At 37.6% G+C, this 21,282-nt stretch overlaps 1 protein-coding gene across 3 annotated transcripts in view; it reads right to left on the bottom strand.

Moving 5' to 3' along the window:
• Positions 1-21,282, bottom strand: part of DPP10 (dipeptidyl peptidase like 10) — a 426,949-nt gene that overhangs the window by 46,371 nt on the left and 359,296 nt on the right. For 2 of the 3 annotated variants that reach the window (XM_084209340.1, XM_084209342.1), the window contains exons 6-7: positions 12,659-12,711; positions 12,478-12,559 (exon numbers count right to left, since the gene is read on the bottom strand). In XM_084209340.1, the coding sequence (XP_084065466.1) occupies positions 12,478-12,559; positions 12,659-12,711 (135 nt within the window). Of the gene's footprint in view, positions 1-12,477; positions 12,584-12,658; positions 12,712-21,282 lie in introns of all 3 variants that reach the window. The other variant, XM_084209341.1, reaches the window with a different exon arrangement.

Raw genomic sequence — 21,282 nt, 5'->3', positions numbered from 1 at the left:
TCATTCACTAAGATTTCCACATGAACTATGTTTTTTTTCACTAACAACCATTAATAAAAATAATATCGGCTATTCAGGACCAGAACAAAGTCAAATAAAGAATATTTTCTTAGTTGCCCTGCAAATATTGTACTTTGCTCTTCAGAGATTAAACCACCACTTCTCCAGTTTCAGGGGCAGGGCTAAGTTTATACTGCATGATAACATGTATGCACACTTATATATTGTATATGCCCAAAAAGTTGATGGCCTTCTGTTCTAGAACATATGGAAAGTCCAGCACAAAAAATGGTCTTGCATAGAAGAAATTAATAAGTGTCATAATAAATGAAATAATTAATTTTAGAATTATTTTAAAGTAATTTTTGTTCTAAAAATTTGGTCTCAATTCCTACTGTTGCTTTCACGATAATTACAGAAAAACGCAGATATCCACTGACTTGTAAGTTCCTTTGACTTTCAAGTAATATTAGAACTTATTTTGGATTGCAGGAAGAAATTAAAATCAAAGCCCTGCATCCACATTGAGACAATTTGGTTGCCAGTTTTCAACAGCTGCTGTTAAGGTAGCAGGTTTGGTTTTCTTTCAAGGATTTAAAGTATTTTGTTTCTACCTTCCGGTTCACAGATCTGAAAAATTATAGAAATAGCTTCACTTCAGAAATTTACAATTAGTTTTCAACAATTTAAAAAATACTGCAATATCCATAGGATCTATCAATGCAATAGCTTTCAAATGAATACCTGCTTGGCATTTTCTCTACCACCATTTAGCATCCTCCAAAGTTCTGATAGACAATTTTTTTTTTGAGAACCACTGATGACGTTATTTTTAGTCACAGTGCAATAAATATCTGCTCGCTTCAAGTCCAAAGTGAGCAAACATTTTCTTGTCATCTGGGATTTCACTTACAATACTCCTGGGACTCACAGACTTAAACTGAGATTGCCAGATTGCCAGACCATTATTATACCCACTGTTACAGAAGATGAGCACCCCTTCCTGTCCTTTTTCCTTGCCAAAATCTTATTTACTTGAAGCAGACTCCTGCTGAAAACAAGGTGTAGTTAAGATTATGTGGTTTGTGTGCCAAAGAACAACAGTGTAATTTCTATTTTTTCTTTTTCTTTTCACCTTTCACAGAAAAGATGAATGTTCATTTGGGGAAGAAAATACCATCCAGAAGGACTGGGTACACAGTCCTTGTTTGCAATACCAAGCTAGAAGTTCCATGATGGCATCCAAACCTCCTGGCCTCCTCTGTGGCCCAAGAGTCACAGGGCACATGGTGGAGAAAGCCACAGAAATCCTTCAGGGCTCTATTTGGGAGCAAGAAAAAGCTGACCTGGGGGTGTGATGTCATTTGACCCATTTTTATCTTCAGCTGGAGACTCACAACTCTGCTGGCACTCAAACTGCCTAGGGTTAGGACAACAGGTACAGCCCCAACCTTCCTGTGACAAGGCTCTGGAGTATTTCCAAATCAGGAGTCGATTTACTGCTCCCCACAGGTGAACTGAACACACATTGTGTACAAAATCACATGGACAAACCACATTTCTAGGAGCTATTTTGCACTTTGTTGGACAAGGAGCAAAATTGAAGGTTGGTGTCTGCCATTCTTGCCCACAGGAATCGGCTGTGGAAGAAGCTCTGTGGTAATGAAGAGGACACTCACTCATTGAGAGGCAAGTGAGATGCAGGGTGGCAAACTACTACCCCCAACACTCATCATGCATTTCACTGCTGGGACTGATTATCCTGCTAATGTCATTCTTACAGCAGCCATCTCTAAAACCAAAGAGAATTATTATATTTCAGATAATATAAACCACAGAAAAGTGGCTTATAAAGCTTTCATAAGCGTGAATTTTAGAAGGTTAGAATATTCTTTGGTGACTTAGTGAGTTACAATTACACAAACTTCTTCCAAAAGCTTTTTATTTTCTTCTCACATCTTAAAAATTTTCTATACAGATCACATATGTTACAGGATGACAATTTCAAGGGAAGTTTTATGGGATTGTATTGCAAAGCAGCTTTATTTCCTATTCCTTTCACCTACAATGTATCTGTAGTCTATTTAGATTGTGAGCTCTCACAGACAGGATTGCAGGCTACAATGTCTGATCTAGTTTGCAATACAGCTGCTTTGCAAGTCTCCAGGAGTGCATAATGGCTCTGATCTCTTCTCTTCTCTGCAGATATATTTTTTTTTTTTTCTTTTGCAGGTGAATCTGTATTGGTACAAACTGACTTGCTCCAGCTCCTGCCCCACAGAGCACTAAATTATGCAGGTACCATGCAGGCACCATGAGCTACCTGAGCAATACCTGGCAGTGGACAAAAATCTGCCCTTATCTGATCCATGTTCCAAAAATCATCACCATTGCAAATGAGGTGGAAACGAAGTAATAGATAATAACAAAATTATTATAATTGTAAGCAATAAGAACTATATTCACTCTTAAAGGTACCAATTTTCTAAAGGTTGTGATTGACCTGCACAACAATTATTTCAGAGGAAGCTTTCAAACCTTTAGATTATGTTGTAATTAAGGGAGAGGGGAAGTAGCTGTTGATCAGTAGGAGACATGAGACCTCAAAGCACAGACACCCCAATGTCATACACTATATTTTTCTGGTGTCATACGCTATATTTTTCTGGTGTCAGTTACAATATGTTAATTTTATTTTTGCAGTAATCAAGCTGCCAGACACAGCAGAAAGAACAGAACACTGAAGCACCACTTTTCTTCTGTCTAGATTAATGCCACTGCATCGCAGTAATGTGTTAGCACAATGGTTTCTGAACAACCACAAACAATCTACAAGGCTATTATATTTAATTGCTATTTAGATAGTTTATAAATCTACTGTAAACAATAGCAAGGATGCACTCATAATGCAGCTGTAAGATTAGTTACTAATGTCATGACATAAACCAGGCCATGAACTCAGACTATCAGCAACTCCATGGTAACTCTGATGTTTATGTCCTTGATTTCCAATAAAGGCGGGGAAGTGTTGCCCTCTTTTGTTTCAACACACATTAATTATGTTGCCTTTCCAATGATATTGGATCATGATGCTCACTAAATTCACACCCTGCCTCATCCCATGACAGCTTACCCAGGAGAGCAAACGTAGCGTAATGTGTTGTATAAATAAAATCATATATAATATCTGAACTACGACCTATGCAGAAAGCTGCTTCATAAATCTGCTGCACAGATCACAGCAAGACTGCCTTGCCCCCAAGCTGATGGTCTGGATCTGCTGCTTCCTCCCATGGAGCTGCCTGAAGAGCTCTGCTGGCTGCAGCACTGTGCAAAATGTCACTGAGGATTGGGCTGCTCAGCCCTTTGATCTTTGTCTAAGTGATGTGAAGAACAGACTTATCCAAAAACAGTGCATGCTCAGGAATTCACACTCCTCCTTCCTCACACTTACTGATTGCTCCTGACTAATGAGCCAGCATGGAGCTTATAACAAAATCATAATCTGTCCTTACCATAAAATCTTTTAAAATGATCTCTGGTTATTTCAGGCTCATCTTACACTGATATCAAGCATTCAATTATGCCCAGACTGATCAATCCATAACAAGCTAAACTGAAAAATTTTCAACCTCGTTACTCCAGAAGAAAAAAACCAATGTTGGGAGACAGAAAAATATCTAAGGAAATTGTAAGGGCTTGGTATCAGAGGAGGAATCTTCTGTTTTCTTTGACAAAGTGTAAGACAGTAGCATTACAACTGCAAGTACAAAAGTAAAAAGATACAGAATTGAAAATTCTGAGCAGTAAATTCCTACTTACATTTTTTACTATTTTTTAGGTAGATGGGGAATCCCTGAGAACTTTGTATGAAATACAATAGACCAGGCTGCCTCTGAGCATCTCCTACATGAGAAACCCCAGCAGAGCTGAACACAAAGGTTTGTGCTTTCAGCTGCTATTGCTGACCCAGCCCATCCTGCTGTATGCCTTCATCTCCCCACTGCACACTGGTTTCAAGTTGCCTGTTGTCTTTACGATGGGCCAAAGTTTTAGTAGATGGCATCCACCCGTACAGACTCCACATAGCACACCCAATGTGAGAAACAGTTTGTCTGAAAATATCTCATTAGGAATGAGACAAGGAGGAATTAGGAAATTTTGACTAGCTCTTAGAACAGCACATCTGTTTGGGACAGTTTAGCATCTGGGAAACAACCCTTGAAAATGACTTTTTACTTCCTTCCACAGGAATCTTTTCTATTTCTGTAAACGTGCTGTCACCTGCCATAAACAGTGAAGGAAATCGATGCATTGTTGTCTCTTAGATATCAACAGTACACCTGACTTTTTTATCCTCACTCTCCAGGCCTTGGAGCTTCCAGTGGAGATACATTCCCCACAACTACACATCTGCAAGCAGTTCTTTGCATTTCATTGTCTGGTCCAGGCTGAGTCAACATGAAAGCCTAAGTCACTTTAACACAGTGCAGCCAAAGTTTTATCAGCTCTGATCTTTCAGCACAAACACAGTGGGGAAGTCATAACCCCACTTTAGGGGAAAAAAAAAACATGCAAGGACATTTATGGGCTGGTTATGATGGAATTTAATGTCTCTTTTTCAAGAGGGACTTGGCTAAAATAGAGAGAAATAGCCAGGAGAACTGAACATACCCAAAGTTGTTCAACCTTGCAGAGGAGAACAGTCAGTATCACTTCCACTGACAGAAACCTGTCTATATTTCTGATGGATGTTATGTGCTGAATCAGAAAATAGATTTTAACATAGAGCAAACAGAACCTATAAACGGCAGAGGTGGAGGAACCCTGCCACAGAGCAAGAGTTCAGTGGAGTTTGTGTCAACTTCAACCTGGTTTTGCCACTTCAACCTGCTCCTAGCAGAACTCTGTAGCCACGGGTACCGTCACAGAAACTCCAAAGTCTTCTGCCAAACACTTTACAAAAGGTAAATAAAAGTCGTGTACAATTGATTAGAACAACCTCTGCCATACAACCTGAACCAGAAAAGGCATTAAAAATCTTCAAAGTCTTCTGCTTTGACATTCTGATGCCTTCCTCTTTGGAACCTCCCTTTTCAAGGTGGTAAGGAATATAGAATATAGCTGCTTTCTTAGGGTTTTTTTGCTATTTTTTTTTATTTGCCAGATAAAACTGTTGTTTAACATTACATGACCAAAAGATGGATATGACAAATTTTCCATCCCATCCTGGGGTGCATCTTTTTTTTAAACACTAAATATGAAGAGACTACATGATTATATGGGCCAGGGACACAGGTAAGCATGCTGTGGTTTGGGCAGGATTTTGGAGTTATATAGAAATACAGTCCATAATAAAAGCCAAGCTTTTCCAATTTCAGTTTAGCTAAGGATTCAATCAAATTTCAACCTCTGCTTCACAGTTTTTATGGGTGGCTATTTCCAAAGAATTTTAGACTTCTGAAATGTAATTTTCATGTTTTTGCATTACAGAAAGCCACACATTTTTCACACAAGAAGCGTAGCATCCCTATTTTATGAACCACTGGACTTGCAGTTAATATTAGCTAACAGATGGAAGTGTGACTATTCAGATATGCTTTGTTACACACAGACATGTTGAACAACATGAGGAGAGGTGCATATTGCTGTTTTCATTGCTCCCTGCAGGCTGCTGCATGGAGAAGTCCTTAGGATTGCTCCTATCACACATGTGTGTCTATACTTGTTTCTGTGTCTTTGTGGGAAATACTCATGCATACATACATACATATATATAAAGAAATACACATGCATACATACATACATATATATATATATACATACATACATACATACATGCCAACACAAGTCACCACATGAAAAAAATAATTAGATTTTTTAGCACAGTGATATATCATATTTCCAATATATTTGCTTATGGATAAAAAAATTCGCATTACTTGTGTGCAGGAATTCCATACTGACTCAAATATTAGCTGCATGCTAGATCAGTGATAACAGAATAAGAATCAGCAAGAGGAAACATCTTTTATCTCCTCTCTTGATTTATTCACTATAAAGCTGCTGGGCCTTTTACTGTTTCACATGAAAAACAGTGGTAGAGGAATAATGCCCCTATAAAACATACGATTTTCTCATTATTTCTTCACCTCTTTCAGATACAGCCAAGTGGCTATTCCCACAAAGGGCCAGCAATATCTAACCCTTAATACTCATAATTTTAAACTGCCTTTGATACAAGAACACATTTATTGTACTTCACCAAGCAAATTTATGAAGAAATGTCTTTGCTCAACTTAGCTTTGCCCCATTTATAATATTGCATTTATAATGTTCCATTTATAATGTTGTAGTGGTCCCTAGAGCTCACAAAAATTTTATTGAATATATCCAGCCTTTGTAAGCAAAACTGTATTTTTTCCTGTTTTGCCAAACTGCCTGTGTTTTCTAGCGGCATTCTCCATTTCCCTTTCCTGAGATGGGAAGCTTTCAAACTGAGTATCACTTTTGGAACTAAAGAAAATACATTAAATGCTCCTCCAACCCATATTAAAATGGACCAAGCGCCCAAAAATTCATAATGGAAATTCATAGTTCAGTAGAATACCTTCAGAGCAATACATACTATTTTTTTTTCTTTGAAGACCAGTTTGAATCAAATAATTTCAATTAAAAGGCAAAAACCATTTAGATTTTACAATGGTAGTTTGACAAATCCAAGAGAAAAATCCAACAAGTAGCAGCAGCTTAGTAGGAAGAAAGTTTAACTAAGTCTCTTAGGTAACTCCAGTTCGTTTGTGGACTCAGATGGGTGGGCAATGCTCAACCACAGTTCCCTTCCTTCAGAGAAACATCCTCAGCAGGACCATGGACCTCCAAATGTGCTTTGAACTACAAAAGTTTGGTAATTGAACCCCTCATGCATTTTAAGTGAGGTATCATACCTGAGGTTAATGTCACATTGAAGCGTTCTTGTTTATTTCTAGTTTTCAGAATAAATTCAAGCAGATGTTTTCCTCTCAGTTTCACTGCCATTTGCCTCATTAGCATAGTCATTAAAAGGAAAGATGAAATAAAGCCTTGACATATCCATATGTAATTTTAAGTTACTCATCTAAAATACAGTAAGTGAAAAGAGCAGAAGACTTTGCAGATTAAAAAAAGCAGAAGAAATATATTTATTTAGGACTTACTTCATTAGAATTAATAAGGCTTTTACTTCATTTGCATATGCAAGTGTTCTTGCCAGGAGGGGGTGCCAAGTACCCACAGCACTAATTATGCAAAAAAGAAAACACATGGCAAATATTTTACAGAAAGATAAATTACCATGTTTTATAGCAGTTGAACATTACCTTGATAGACCAAACAGTAAATGGAGCTTTCAGCAAGTAATGGCTGTTAAAGCATGTGTTGAGCAAGGTAACTGCCCAAGAACAATCCTGCTAATTCCTCATTTGCAAAAATTAGTCCAGTGCTTCTCTGAGTACACAGAAAATAATACAAAATCAAAGAACTTTGCTGCTGCACTATTTGCCTTATCTAAAACAGTCTTTGAAAGCCATTAGGAAAAAAAGGCTAAAATTTTGACAAAAGGCAATTGTAAGGTAATGTCATGTTAAAGCAGTCTGAGAGGTATTGGCATTTTTGTGGGGCAATAGGTATTGATGGGGGTGTGAAGGGAAATTGAAGCCCCAAATAGGACAAAAGGATAAAGATGACTGATCACAGAGCAAAAAGGCAGAGACTTCTTGAAATGGTACATTTATTAACAGCAATTAAAGCAGATTTTGCTCTGGTTTATTTCTGGTTTTTAGGCAGTTTCAATACAAGGTGAGGTCCTGTTTCACTGGATCTTTTTCATTCTTTATGTAAAAGCTTCAGATTCTATTATTTGCGAGTAACCTTTTTTTTTTTTTGGTTGTTTTTTTAGAAGATGAGGGCAACTTATAGATTTCTAATATTTAAAGTACTTTCTAAAAATTCATGAGAACATTCTGAATCCACAATTCAGCTACAGTCACCAAATTTTTCCTAGTGTATGCAGCCTAATAGATAATTGGACTCAATGATGACCTAAATTAAAGCATTGTAAAAGCTCATCTTCAGTCCTGCCATTTGATAGTGTTATAGATTGTTTGTAGCATCAATTTTTGACAAAGTTTCTAAAAAATAATTTTCTTTAATATTCTGGATACTTTTACTATTTTCTTCATTTCTGTTTGGTTAAATATATATTAATTTATGCACAGGCATTCATCTGTAAGTCAACAGATCATTATTTATACTGATCCATCCAAATATGTAACTCAAACTCCCCTCAGAATCACTTAATATATCAAAAGAAAAATGAGCTTACTGCAACACAAAACATATAAATATTATAAATACAAAGGCAAAGTGACTTGCATGGATGTATGTTCATAGAATAAAGTGAAATAAGGTATTTTACACAACATAACTCGTACTACCACCAAGGAAGAAAAAAAACCTACGTATAACTTTTAAGGAAAAGCTGTGTCAAACTGAACAACTTCTAACCATGCTTTGCTGGGAGCTAGTCAAGTAACCCACCCAATAATTGGTCAGAAAAGCTATTTGTATGACATGGAGCACTGCAGAAGAACACAAGAGTGTTAACAGACACTTAAATGCAGCTCTGCAAACACTGGAGACATCTCCAGCCTGAACTTTGATATCCCAGCTCCTACTGTAATACAACCCCACAGACAGACCCAGAGCTGTCTCCCCTGTGTCAGATACAAGCCAAGTCCAGCACAAACACATGAAAACCTGTGCTACAAACTGCTAGAGAAGATAAGGCTCAAGAAGGGAAAACTCTGGATAAAAACCTGGGTATTTCAACAACAGAGGCCCTCAAAAAACCCCAAAGCATTCTTCTTCTCCGTAAAGCCTTCCCACCACATGGGATAGCTCTTTCTCACACAAAAGCAGTGAGGTCTTTAATCAATAAACTGGAGGCAGAAAAATGTTGATTAAACAAATTAGATCTCTAGTTGGGTTTGTCTTTCCTGGAATTACTTGATGCTACAGTGATGGATTCTATGGAGGTGAGATAAAGAGATAATCAACTAATGACTTGCACAACTTTAATCAAACATGAGTAATGTTTTGCAAATAGATGAACAGCTCCCTAGCATACTATGACACAGAAATGGTATTTTAGATCTGGCACAGATCTAGCACAGTTAAAAGGCAGCATTTTAAAGAGTATGACCTTGAAAAAAGTTCCCATTTTAAGAACTATGTGACCTTAAGATACATTAATTCATTAGATAAAAGTTTCTTCTCCCCAGTGGCAAACATTTTCAATTTCACCACCAAAATGTCATGAGTCAAGCAGCAGATGTTTCTCTGAGCTTTCCTCTTAATCACTACAAAACCTTCTACTCTAGGTAAATAGCAAGGAACTGAAGTAACTTGCAACCACTGTGGTTACTGGAAAACAATGGTACTGTGGCTCAGTCACCTGGCACCTGACAGAAAACTCTGTTCTTCACTAGCCACATGGGGCATGCTCTGGGGCCCAGAAATTATCCCTAACAGTAAACTTAGACTGATGTACGCTTTCCACAAGGATGTAAAATGCTACATATATTTGATTTCACTGCAGCCATATTCCATCTGTGCAATAAGCAGTTTGTTTTCCTTCCTGTTTTGTTTTTTTTCCTTCAAATCCTTACATTATCTCTTTGAGCATTTTGCCAATTCCTCCTCATTGGAATACTTTAAGATAACCATGTAGGCTGCACTGTTACTTAGATCTGCAGAACTGTGGACTGGAAACATCTTATTTTACACTACGGCCTATTGAAAATAGTTGATCCAAGTCCATGTGCTATCCCCCTAAAAATTGGATTTAATCCAGGACTTTCCAAACAGTTATAGAGTAAAACTGGAATCTCTGGCTCAGTCAGACATACCTGTGCCTTGTGTTTCACATTTTATGCTAATTTTGCTGACCCGTCCTGGCTATACTATCGCTGCTCATTTCTGCACCACAGATGAAGGGGGATATTCCCCCTCCCTTTAGAGAACTACATACACTCTTATCTCTGTGATGGCACACAGCACATGTCATGGCTCCTTCTACATCAAATTTTTGTACATAAAATTAATTTCTTCTCCAACTGTTCTCCACTTGTTCTTCGGTAGTAAAGAATGGCTCTTGGAGATTATTACCCAGGTTAAAACACCACGATTATTTTATTTAGAGTAAGTATTTAATTGCTTGTTTTACTCATGAATTATCACTATTTCCACAGAAAAGACAAGCAAGTTTTGTACAGGAAGTTGAACTACTCACAGTGTGTTTCGCAGCATGAGTCTGGGAGACTGCAGCTTTGTTGTACCCAGGTACCTTCCATTGATAGCTACTGATGGATTTTCATCGTTGGATCTCTCCCTTTACACCTTCCCCTGTGCCCTGTTTCACTGCTCTTTGCCTGTACTATTTCACTAAAAGCCACTAATCCAGTGTTTGTTCCAATGACAAATTTTACAACAGAACCATTGTGGCAATGTGTGCTCAGCCACACATCTTTCCTCTGCCTAACCTGTTCTGCTGGACTGAACTCTGTCCTGCTTCTGCTCGAGGCAGATGTTCCTTTGGGCAGCAGCAACAACCATTACTCACAACAGTCTTTATTCATTCATGCTCCTTCTTCATTTTTGGCTTGCTGCTGAAGTGGGAGGGCAATGCAGCAAGGCACTGCTGTCACTTTGGAAACCTCCTTCTGCCACATGAACAGCTTCAAGAGGACATCCTTCTAATTGGCATTCCTAAAGTCACCTTCAGTGGACTGTTCTGCAGGTGTACATCTCTATGGCAACACTCGGTGCCATTCAGAGTGCACAGAAGATTTTGTGTTCAAAGTTATTATTTCCTAATTCTGCAGACCATATGGCACCATAAAACCCACAGCAGAGCAGATATTTTTAAAGCATGACATTAACTTTACTAGGGACATTAACAAAGATGAGTAATGTTATCCTCACTCAAGTATGAATTATGCCAATGTTTTCAAATTTGGATGATTAAGGTTGTACCTAATATGATCACCTCTTTTTTTGCAGTTCTGAGATGTAATAGGAGTCCACCTGTGCCTGGATCTGAAAGGATCCATGCATATTTTCAGACATTTTAAGCAAAAACATGTAAAGGTAGCATTATTCTGATTTATTTTTCTGAGGTTTATGATTGGTAAATCTGACCCTGTTCTTATGAGACATCTCACAAAAAAAAAAGATATTTTCTCAGTAATCACTGCATTTCATTTTAGTTCTACTTTAGATTACTGATTGTCTGATCAGTACAAATGTCCAGATCCTCTGTCCAGTACAGAGGAATATTACAAACTGAAATTTAATTAAAGTACTTCTTAAATCTGTTCAATTTTGCAAATGCTTCTCCTTTCTACTACAACCTACATGGTTTACCATATTCCATTATGCTGCCTGGTAAATAACCTATGTATTTATTACCACTAATCCTGTTGCCATGGTCTCATTATTAATAAATTAATGTGGTTAATTATTAAAACATACCAAGCATGTTCCAATTACTTTTTCTCACCTGCCTCCACATCCTTAATACAAAACATTTGAACCAGAAACATTTTTTACTTTCCAATCATCTTGATGAATGATATAAAGCAACAGGGTATATTCTCTAGATATTCAGCCTACAGCCTCTCTGCATGAGCACACTGGATGTGTAAGGAGGCCCTGGGATCATGCCTGGGGGCATTAATGAGCTTATTAGAGCACTGCAACAAGGATTATTTGAATTTCTTATGCAGAACTGAAGATTTAATCAGTCTCTTGCCTTCAACTACCAACACAGGTCAGCTTAAAATCACTGCTGTTCTAAAACCACAATTTTTTTTCTTCTTACATTGACATTGGTTATGATGACCATGGATGATTAATGTTCATTAAAAATGGTAAAACTTCTGGAAAAAAATTATACATGAAACATGGCATCTCGTTTAATTGTTATGAATTCAATGCAGCACAGCTGACCTTGGCAGTAATTTTCATACTGAAATGAAAACATCACTTTTCATGTGTCTATCACATCACATTTGGATGCTAAGCTTTTGCCCACAGTTTTCATTGATATTGCACTTAAAAGAAAACTGATTTTCACTTTTAAATGCTGTGTTCCTTCCCACACAGCAGTAGCCATAAAGATGGTTATCCTGAAAATCACCTGAGTGCATATTTAGATGAAGGTTTGATTCTTTCAACAACTGTACCATTTGCTTATTGGGGGTCAGCCTGGAAAAACATATTTTTAATAAAAAATAAACAAGCAATAAAGCTCTCCTAAAAGCTGTAATAGGAACATACAGCATAATGCAGAAACACATGACACAACTTATTTTAAGGCTTTCAGTTTTTTTACCTCAGTCTGTCTGGAGTCCATACATTTTTAATGACTGTGCTTACCAGTTGCTGTCCGTGAACACCCCAGGCTGCATACTGTAAAACTGAATCCTCTACTTCTGGAGGGTTTAACTCCCAAACTTCCCTTGAAAAAAGGGAAACATTTTTACTTGAACACACTGGCATCACCTCATGCATAGAGCCACTGAAAATGACACAGTATGGAAAAAACAATGTGACCTACCTTGTGTGTATGTTATAAATCACATATGAAGCTGTATAAGAATAATGAAATACCTGTAAAAAAAAAAAAAAAAAGGTAAGGATTACAAGACAAAATACAGGATTAAATACAGATTACCATGAGGGCAGTCAGACTCTTCAGCCCCTGTAAACACTGACACCTTTATTACTGAAGGAAGGTTCTACTGAATTAATTATAACCAATAGACCTGAATCAGGTTTTGAAAGCTGTAGGAAGGACACACATACTCACCTGTTAATTTAACCAGCCACTGTAACAGTACAACTGCACAGAAAATGTCCCAATTAAAAAAATCTGCATTCCCCTTTAAAAAAACCCAACAATAAAAACAACCTCCCCCCCCCCAAAAAAAAAAAACCCAAAACAAAAACCCCACTGAGAATATACATTAGGGAAAAAACCCACTTTTTTTCTTCATCAAGCTGTGTCAAAACGATTGCACAGGCATCACAGCTATTCTACTTGAAATGCAGACCAGTACAGGCTCAAATGGTATTTTTCTGCCTGAAGGACCTCCCAGGTATGGCTCACAGAACAGAAAAACTCTGTACTTAGTGGGGCTCTGTTTTGCTATGGCTTTCATTAAATAAGTTTTGGTCTGATTTTGACTGAATTCCTTTGTTTTTCAGAAGTCTGTAGCAGGTTTTCTGCCATTTTGGGTAAAAGAAAGAACTATTTTTCAGTAAACCTTTCTCATACAACAGCAAGTTACCAGTGACTTCTGGATTCCAAACCTGTAGGATTCTCTGAACAGAAGAGCACTTATGATGGTACACTTGTGATGGACCACCACACCAAAGGGCTCCAATCAAAGCAAACTATTATACATTGTCTCTAGTCAAACATTAGCCTATACACTCATAGTGAATAACAGACATTTTGCTCTCTTCCAGGACTGAGTGATTGGTTTTCACCTAGCTCATTTTTTGCCTCTATGTCTTGTATCATGACAGTATCATAATTCCATGGTATTAGTTTTAATATGATTTGAAATTGCTTCATGGTCTTGGAATAAGAAATATATTTGCCACTAATTATTACTGAACTAAGCAAAAATAAATTTTTAATGTAAACTTCTATCAGAAAAAAATGTTAGATTCCATCCTCTAGACTTACTGCAGTTTCATGTCTACAGTTACAGCATCTCTGCTTGGCACGTGGAGGATTTCTTTCTGGACAGGCAAATCCCAGTTAGATGGGGACAGCTACAGATGTAAAGCCAAAACCTTCACATGGCTACATATGTTGGGAGCTATTCAGGGTAAATTTTCTACTCTGGGAACCTTTCAGTGTCTCTTTCAAAGAGAACAGGCAAAGAGGGATCCTCCATGGACAGAGCCACTGGAATTTGTCACTCTGGCACACGAGAGGGTTTCAGAGGTTGTTATTTTGCCTAGAGGCCATTCAATAACAGAGCCATCTGAAACATCCTTCCACTGACTCCCTTCTCATTATTAGCTCCCTGCCAACACATGCCAAGAATTTAGCATGCCCTAAATCTTTGCTGGCTGATGCAGCAAGAATCCCACAAAGATTTCTAAGATTAGTAACCCTACTTTGTGCAACAGCTGAATATCCCATCTATAAAATTTCCCTTTGAGACAAAAATAATTTCCATTTTCCACGTCTATTGTGTTTAACGTCAGAACATTGGTTCAGTAAGAATCATACGTATATTAATAAGTATGCCTCAAACATTTTTATATTTTATATTACAGCTTAGGAGAAACTGTTTTGTCATGCAAGTTACCAGCCTCTTCTGAAAAGTAGAGACAAATGGTTAAATCTTGGTTTCTGCACAGGGTGTGCACTGCCAGAGATTACCCAGAGGGGCACTTGCCAGCAGCCAATTACAGAGAAGAGAAATTGGTCTCTTGCCCTTGTGGGAAAAGGGGAAATTGTATCAAAGATAATGTGTGGAGGGTTGATAAATATTTTGAATAGGAATATTTTAAAAGTAAATTATTAGACAGAATATATTTCAACAAGAAATGCTAAACTAATAAGTCATTCTGGCAGCTTAAACAGAAAATATACTGTAGCAACAGCAACACCACTTCATATATCATGTGGAAACTCTGCTCCTGCCTTGTGTAACATTTCTGTCCGAACATTTATGCAGAAACATTAATATCTGTTGAAAAGAGTGGAAAGAGCTCCACTTCCAGTGGAGACCAATACAATGAGGTCACTTTCAGATAGGATGCTGACATTTTTTCTCGATTTACTCATATCAGTTTTAGTTCTTAACAGGAACACCATGTATAAATTACAAGTACCAAGCTTCCTAATTCATCCTGCTTGCAAGAGCCACACACTGAAACACAATCACTGTCAACACGAAATCAACAAAAAAGGATGTAGAAAATATTTCTCTTCCTAGTCTGGCTCTCATAGAAAGTGCTTAGGAAGCTCTTGTAGTTTGTTCAAAGGCTCCACCTGCTTGGCTTCCTCTTGCACAGAGCTGTGTCGTGGCTGGGACAGTGCCCTTCCCTACCACCATCACACAACATCTGGCACCACAGGGAGGAGTAGCAGGAACCCTCTCAATAATGGGATCAAATCTCCCACACAGCCACCAGCTGTGTCCTCTGCAGAAGAGGCTTGGGGAATTTGGGGAATTATGCCCTGCAACTCCTGAACTGTAGGATGTGCGCTAAGCAGAAAAAAACACCAACCTGGTAATTTATTCCAACAACCAGACTAAAGCTCAGGCAGCACTGACCCCTCTCCCAGTGTATTCACAGTGAAGGCTGTGCAAGTCAAACCCAAAGTGCAACCATCCATATTCCTAAATGTTCTCAGACATTTCTTGTACTCCACACTTTCTAATTGAGGTCCTACCAAAAGACTGAATGAAGACTGATATTTAAACATGGACATTGAATTGCTCCAACTGACCAAAATAAGAGATGTGAAACTGAGGAGAAGGGTTTGGTTGTAGTGAAAAATACTCATCTTCTACATACAGAGAGAATCAGTTAATGACTATAGACACATAAAACATCTGTAAGAAAAAAGCAGTGTAGGAGAGAAAAGCCTTTTAAATGCATTACAGCAATTTATGCAGTGTCATATCAGCTGAGGAAAACAAAAAGAGAAAAATGGCCTGGTATAATTTATTAAAATAATTATAGATGTTAAGGTTTGGTACTGTAAAGAGCCTTCACTTCAGATATGGCATGTATGCTTGCTAGGGTTCAGGCCTTTCTGGCAGGTAAAAAACTTGCATGCTTCTATTATGATAAGCTGGAAAATGTTCCCTGCAATGTTAAGAATTGTGAAAATGGCTTTTTAGATCAGACAGACAGTATACCTCCCCCTCAGTACAATTTATTTAATTTTTCTTTTGCCACAGAATGCAGTCAGTAACAACCATTGCATATTAAATATTTCTTCTGAATTCATTCTTTTAAAGTGATGACAAGCTTTCATCTGCTGCTGCTCAACACTGAAAAAGTTAGATGCATTTGTGTATGAAAAAAATGAAATTTGTGTATGAAAAAAATGAAATTACAGAACTCCATTACAAAGGACCTAAAAGAAAAAGGTGCCAAAAGTATTTCAAGACAAATTGCTCCAGTCAAAATGTATTGAAATAACAATCTATTACTCAGCTAACAGCCCACAATAAAAAACACACTTATCAATCATTATCTGAACTTTTAGATGACACGTTTAGATGAAGGTGTGATTCTTTCAACAATTGAGTTCTGGAGTCTCATGTGTCCTTTATTCTCTACCTTTCAAGGAAATATTTTTTCTTTCTGTGGTTCTAAAAGTGAAATAATTCCATGGAACTCAGTGCATAGCCCAACAAGATGCAAGAAAACTGCCTCACACACTCTGCCAAACACACGCCACTAATTCTGCAAAACGTTCCAGAAAAGATCCAGTTCACTGTCCCTGGGTAATTTGGAAAACATTTCTCAACAGAATAGTGTTTTTGCTAAAAAGCTGCCAAGAAAACCTCAGTAGCAGTATTTTTATGGTGTGATGAGAGCTCTCAGCTCCAGGGAAATGGAAGAGAGCTGATGACATTAGAACCTTGCAGCGCTATAATCCCAAAATGCTTGGGCATGCCAAACACCTTGATGCATCCTTTATCCATTTCCTGTATTATAAACCAATTACATTCTTTCATGTGTTATTTATTTAGAGCAGTAATGATGCCTTCTTGCTGGCACAGCTTTTTGCAAGGTAGTGGTGGAGTGTCTGTCCTGTATTTTTGTTTTTACCCAAACAGACACCTGCAATCTGAACTGCTCACTGCAGCTCTCAGTGCTGCTACACTCTGTAAATTCCCCTTTCAGGTTCCAGTAAGACATCTCACAGGGCATTAAAGCACTCAGCCTGTGCAAGAATTATAAAAGCTGAGAGGATATGAAATACATTGAAAATTTCAGCACCTGCAGTAATACTTTCAGTTATTCCAAAGCTTAACAGCCAAATGGTGTCCATGTCTAGCACACAACAAAGATATTCATCTATTTGTATTGAACATAGCAAATAGAACACACTATTTAAAAGCCATGCCCTTCCCATTAGGGAAAAAAAAAAGCAGCAGAGACTCATTCAATAACTGAAATTGCAGTGTTTGCCATCATTCCCATCCCACTTATGTCCAAACACATATCCTGAATTGAAAAGAAAGGCAGTTTCTCAGATAAGTTCCAAACCATGCAGATCTTTCTGATTCATCAGTGAGATATCAGATCTTTTATGGGTTAATTTACACTTCTGATCCCATGAAAAATAAAATATAGCATTTTAAGAGACTACTAATGTGAATGACAAATGACTATATTCTTGTTCTACGAGTTGAAGAATTTAATCAGTTTTGGACACAAAATAATCAACCTTAGCTGGGTAAAGTTTAAACTCTTGCAATATATGGATGCCTCCCAAACAGTATTACTCATAAAAAAAAGAAAGATCAAAAAAATGGTTTTATTGCTTCACAGGCACAAGTTAATTATTAGGAAGTTCAAAGCTGTGAGAGAACCCGACCTGGAAAAGGTTTTCTGTGCCTGAAACCTTTTCTATTTTTTCCAGGTACATCAGTTGGCCTAATAAAAGATATTACCTCTTCCCAGAAATCTTGTCTGGTTTATCCCTTCAGGCCACCACATCTGTAACAACAACGTTAGGGAGAAACAAATATTCCTAAGCCCAGATGAAAAAAAAAAGCACTACCTCAAACTGAAAGTGATCTTTCAAAATTAATAACCTGCATTACAGAGCATCTCACAAAATGCACGTGAACCCAGAAATCAGGATACAGGACACAGTGAAGAAGGGAAGTAAACAGGAATACAGCTTGCCAAGGACACTCACTTCTCCATTCACCTGTGGCCCTTCTCACTTTTGAAAATATTTCATAATACATTAGTAAAATGGTCTGGCACATTTCCAAACTGCCTCAGTGGGCGCGAGACACAGGAGCTACTAGCTGTCGTGCACAGTGTAAAAAAACAGCACCACGACTGGGATTCTGCCTTTATCCTCTTTTCTACAGCTGAATTAAGTATTTGAAGAATTAGTGAAAAATCTACTTATGCTGAAAACTGAACCATAAAGCCTTGGCCATGGCAAAGTGATTAGAAGGCCAAGCAAAAAGTAACCCGTCATTCATCTGCCATTCATGGGACAACGTACTCACGCACAGTGACAAACAGAATCTCATTCAAAAACCCAAATCTCTAAGAAACCTCCACTAAAGGCTCAAAAATGCAATTTAGAAAAAGAAATGTAAACATATATTGCTTCCTATTTTGCCTTTAGGATGCAAGTATCTTGGAAGAAAAGTGGAATATCCAGAACATGCCATGAGCTACAAATGTTGAGCAAGGACCAGATGCAGAATGGAAAGAATATGAGGGGACATAATGAGGCACAGGATGGTTATGGGGATCTTTTGAAGGGATTACTGATATAAATACAGCGTGCTTGTGGCCAGAAAAAAATAACTGTATTATATACTTTAAGTAAGTTAACATATATTCAAGTTCACCCCCCCTACAAAAAATACAGTATATATAAATTACATTAAATTATAAAAATTCTATGCCTATTATTTATATAAATTGTGCAAAGAATTATTGAAATTATTTTTCCTGTAGTTAGTGATATTTTACTATCAATTTTGCTCAGAGAACACCAGTGTAATTTAGATTTCCAGCAATGCAAGTGAGAAAAGGTTTTCAGCAGGTCTTTAAGCTCCTTATTCTGGTACACATCTGGAGAACACCAGATTATTTGTGGCTGAACTTCCTCCATCATGGAAACACTGCTGAAAGCAAATGAGTTACAGTAGAAGGGGGCACTCTCTGCTTGATTCCATCAGGATTCCAAGCAGCAACTTCTTGCTCTCCAAAAAACCAGATTAAAATTCACACAACCAGCTCCTACCCCTCATCTCCTTTTTATGAGCTTTAAGACATGTGACCTTGCTGGGACTGCAGTGCAAAGAGAATGGAATCAGTATCTAATGTGCTGATCACAAAACAATAAAGAAGATATATTCCTTTCTTATCTTTGTATTGCAAGATGTTCAGCACCCCGTTAGTAAAACCTGTGAGGGAGTTAATAAGATTAAATTAGGAGCAGCACGACTACTGCCAAAGGCAAAGCACAGCTGCTGGATGAAACTTCCATCCATTTTGCAATTTATGTGCTAAAGAAATTAATAATGTTAATGGCGTCAATAACATTATGGTGAAATCCAAATTTCTCTAAAATTCTGCTATCATTCACCTCAAATGTTCCCCCTTTGCCTTTCCAGTCTGACTCCACGTGCTCTCCAGCATTGGAACTGCTGCTCAATGGGATTGAACGTGCCATGGCCATGGTTGGGTTTCATGAGTTGGTTCCTTGGGTGTATAAGTGAAGAGAGAGCTCTGAAGCTCTGAATTCTGAGCCACAGAGGGACATGAAACCACTGGATAACACCTGTGCCGTTAGCGAAGAGTTTGAAAACCCACACTCCACACCAATCAGTGACCTGAATATGCCTCTGCATATTCATTAAAATACAATTAAAGACTGGAATTCTGCTGATTTCATGCCATGGCAACAAACACAGTGAGAGCTCAGACCATGCACTGACACCAAAGCTCAGCTCACTTGGGATACACACCAGAAATGCTTCACACCATGCACCGGTGAAGTGGCACCTTTTGCTCTTGTTAACTGGTATTTTTCTGGTGTTGGATTCAGAAAGTTAAGCCAGGTGACTGATTTCATATTGATTATATCTGGGATAGAGAGAGCAACAGGGACTTCTCATTTTAAACACATGTTCTTCAACTGGTTTCAGAGCAAACTCTTAGCACAATCAGCTGAAGAGTCTGTAATACTGAGATGATGAACTGCCACCCATCTGTAAATCCTACTATTTCTACCCAATTCTGGAAGTAAAAACAAAATAGAGGCAAATTTTGCCACTATTGACGTCTAAATCTTTATATGGTCTTGCACAATTTTGGCCCTTTTGGTGAAATATCTGTTTTCTGAAAACTCTGCATATAATTGCAGAGTTAATTTAAGAAAGAGCTTGATGTATTTGAGCACTGAAGTTATATGACAAGGTTATAACTTTGAAGAGCATCATATTTATTTATTTCAATCAGCATTGATTATTTCTCATGATTGATAAGAACCACTGCATATCATTGGTAGCAATTTATGGTTAACATTAATACTTTGGGGTATGAAATATTGCCAGCCATAACAACTATATGCTGCCAAACCAAAATAAATATAAAGGCCAGACATTCTGAGACACGTAATTTATCTGTAAGAAAAAAGGCTGTCAAGGAAGCCTAAACAAAAATGCACCCTTAGAAAATCTGTTAGAGCCTCAACTGTTCTCACAGAATTTTTCAGCAAGATTAATTATCTCAAGAAAAAGACATCCACTGCAGAATGTAAATTAAATCACAATCAATTAAACTCAGTTCATATAACCAAGAGCAATGTGATACAAACCACAGTTCAGAATAAATGCAGAAACTTCTTTTTCTTCTCCTACATCAACAGCTGATAGACCATCATTTGGATATGCAACTCAATCAGTTTTGAATATATAATAACTTCAGAGGAGTGAATTATTCAAGAAAGAATGCTCTGCATTGCCACTTCTCAAAGCCTCACACATCACTGTCATTTGAAATTCTATTAGTTACACTACCACGTAAAATATGTTTCTTGAGTCTTGTATGAGATGACTTATGATAAAAATTTATATGGGATTTTTTCTGGCTTATTCACCTGCAGCATTAAAAACCAGGAATGACTGCACTGAAATCATTGTTACATGAGAGTGGAACTGGTAAATCTCAAGCCTCAAGCATAATACATGCTTTTTTTTTTAATGATACACAGGTATGTGCACATCCTTTTCTTATGCTCACACTCATATTCAGTGTGATCAAAATTTGGACTCTGTAAGTATTTGGGGATTTACAGAAACTTCTCTTTTCCTGAAGTGATTTGCTGGCAGCTTTAGAGTGTGCATGTGTATTTTGATCTGGACAAGCTTAATGGGAAACAAAAGATATAAATTCTGACAGCACAACCAGAACTTAATCTCCATGGAAATA

This window comes from Fringilla coelebs, assembly GCF_963513975.1.
Source record: "Fringilla coelebs genome assembly, chromosome: 7".
Taxonomy (NCBI): Eukaryota; Metazoa; Chordata; class Aves; order Passeriformes; family Fringillidae; genus Fringilla; species Fringilla coelebs.
The sequence above is the reverse complement of the archived record's forward strand: the minus strand, read 5'-3'. Positions and strand labels throughout refer to the sequence as shown.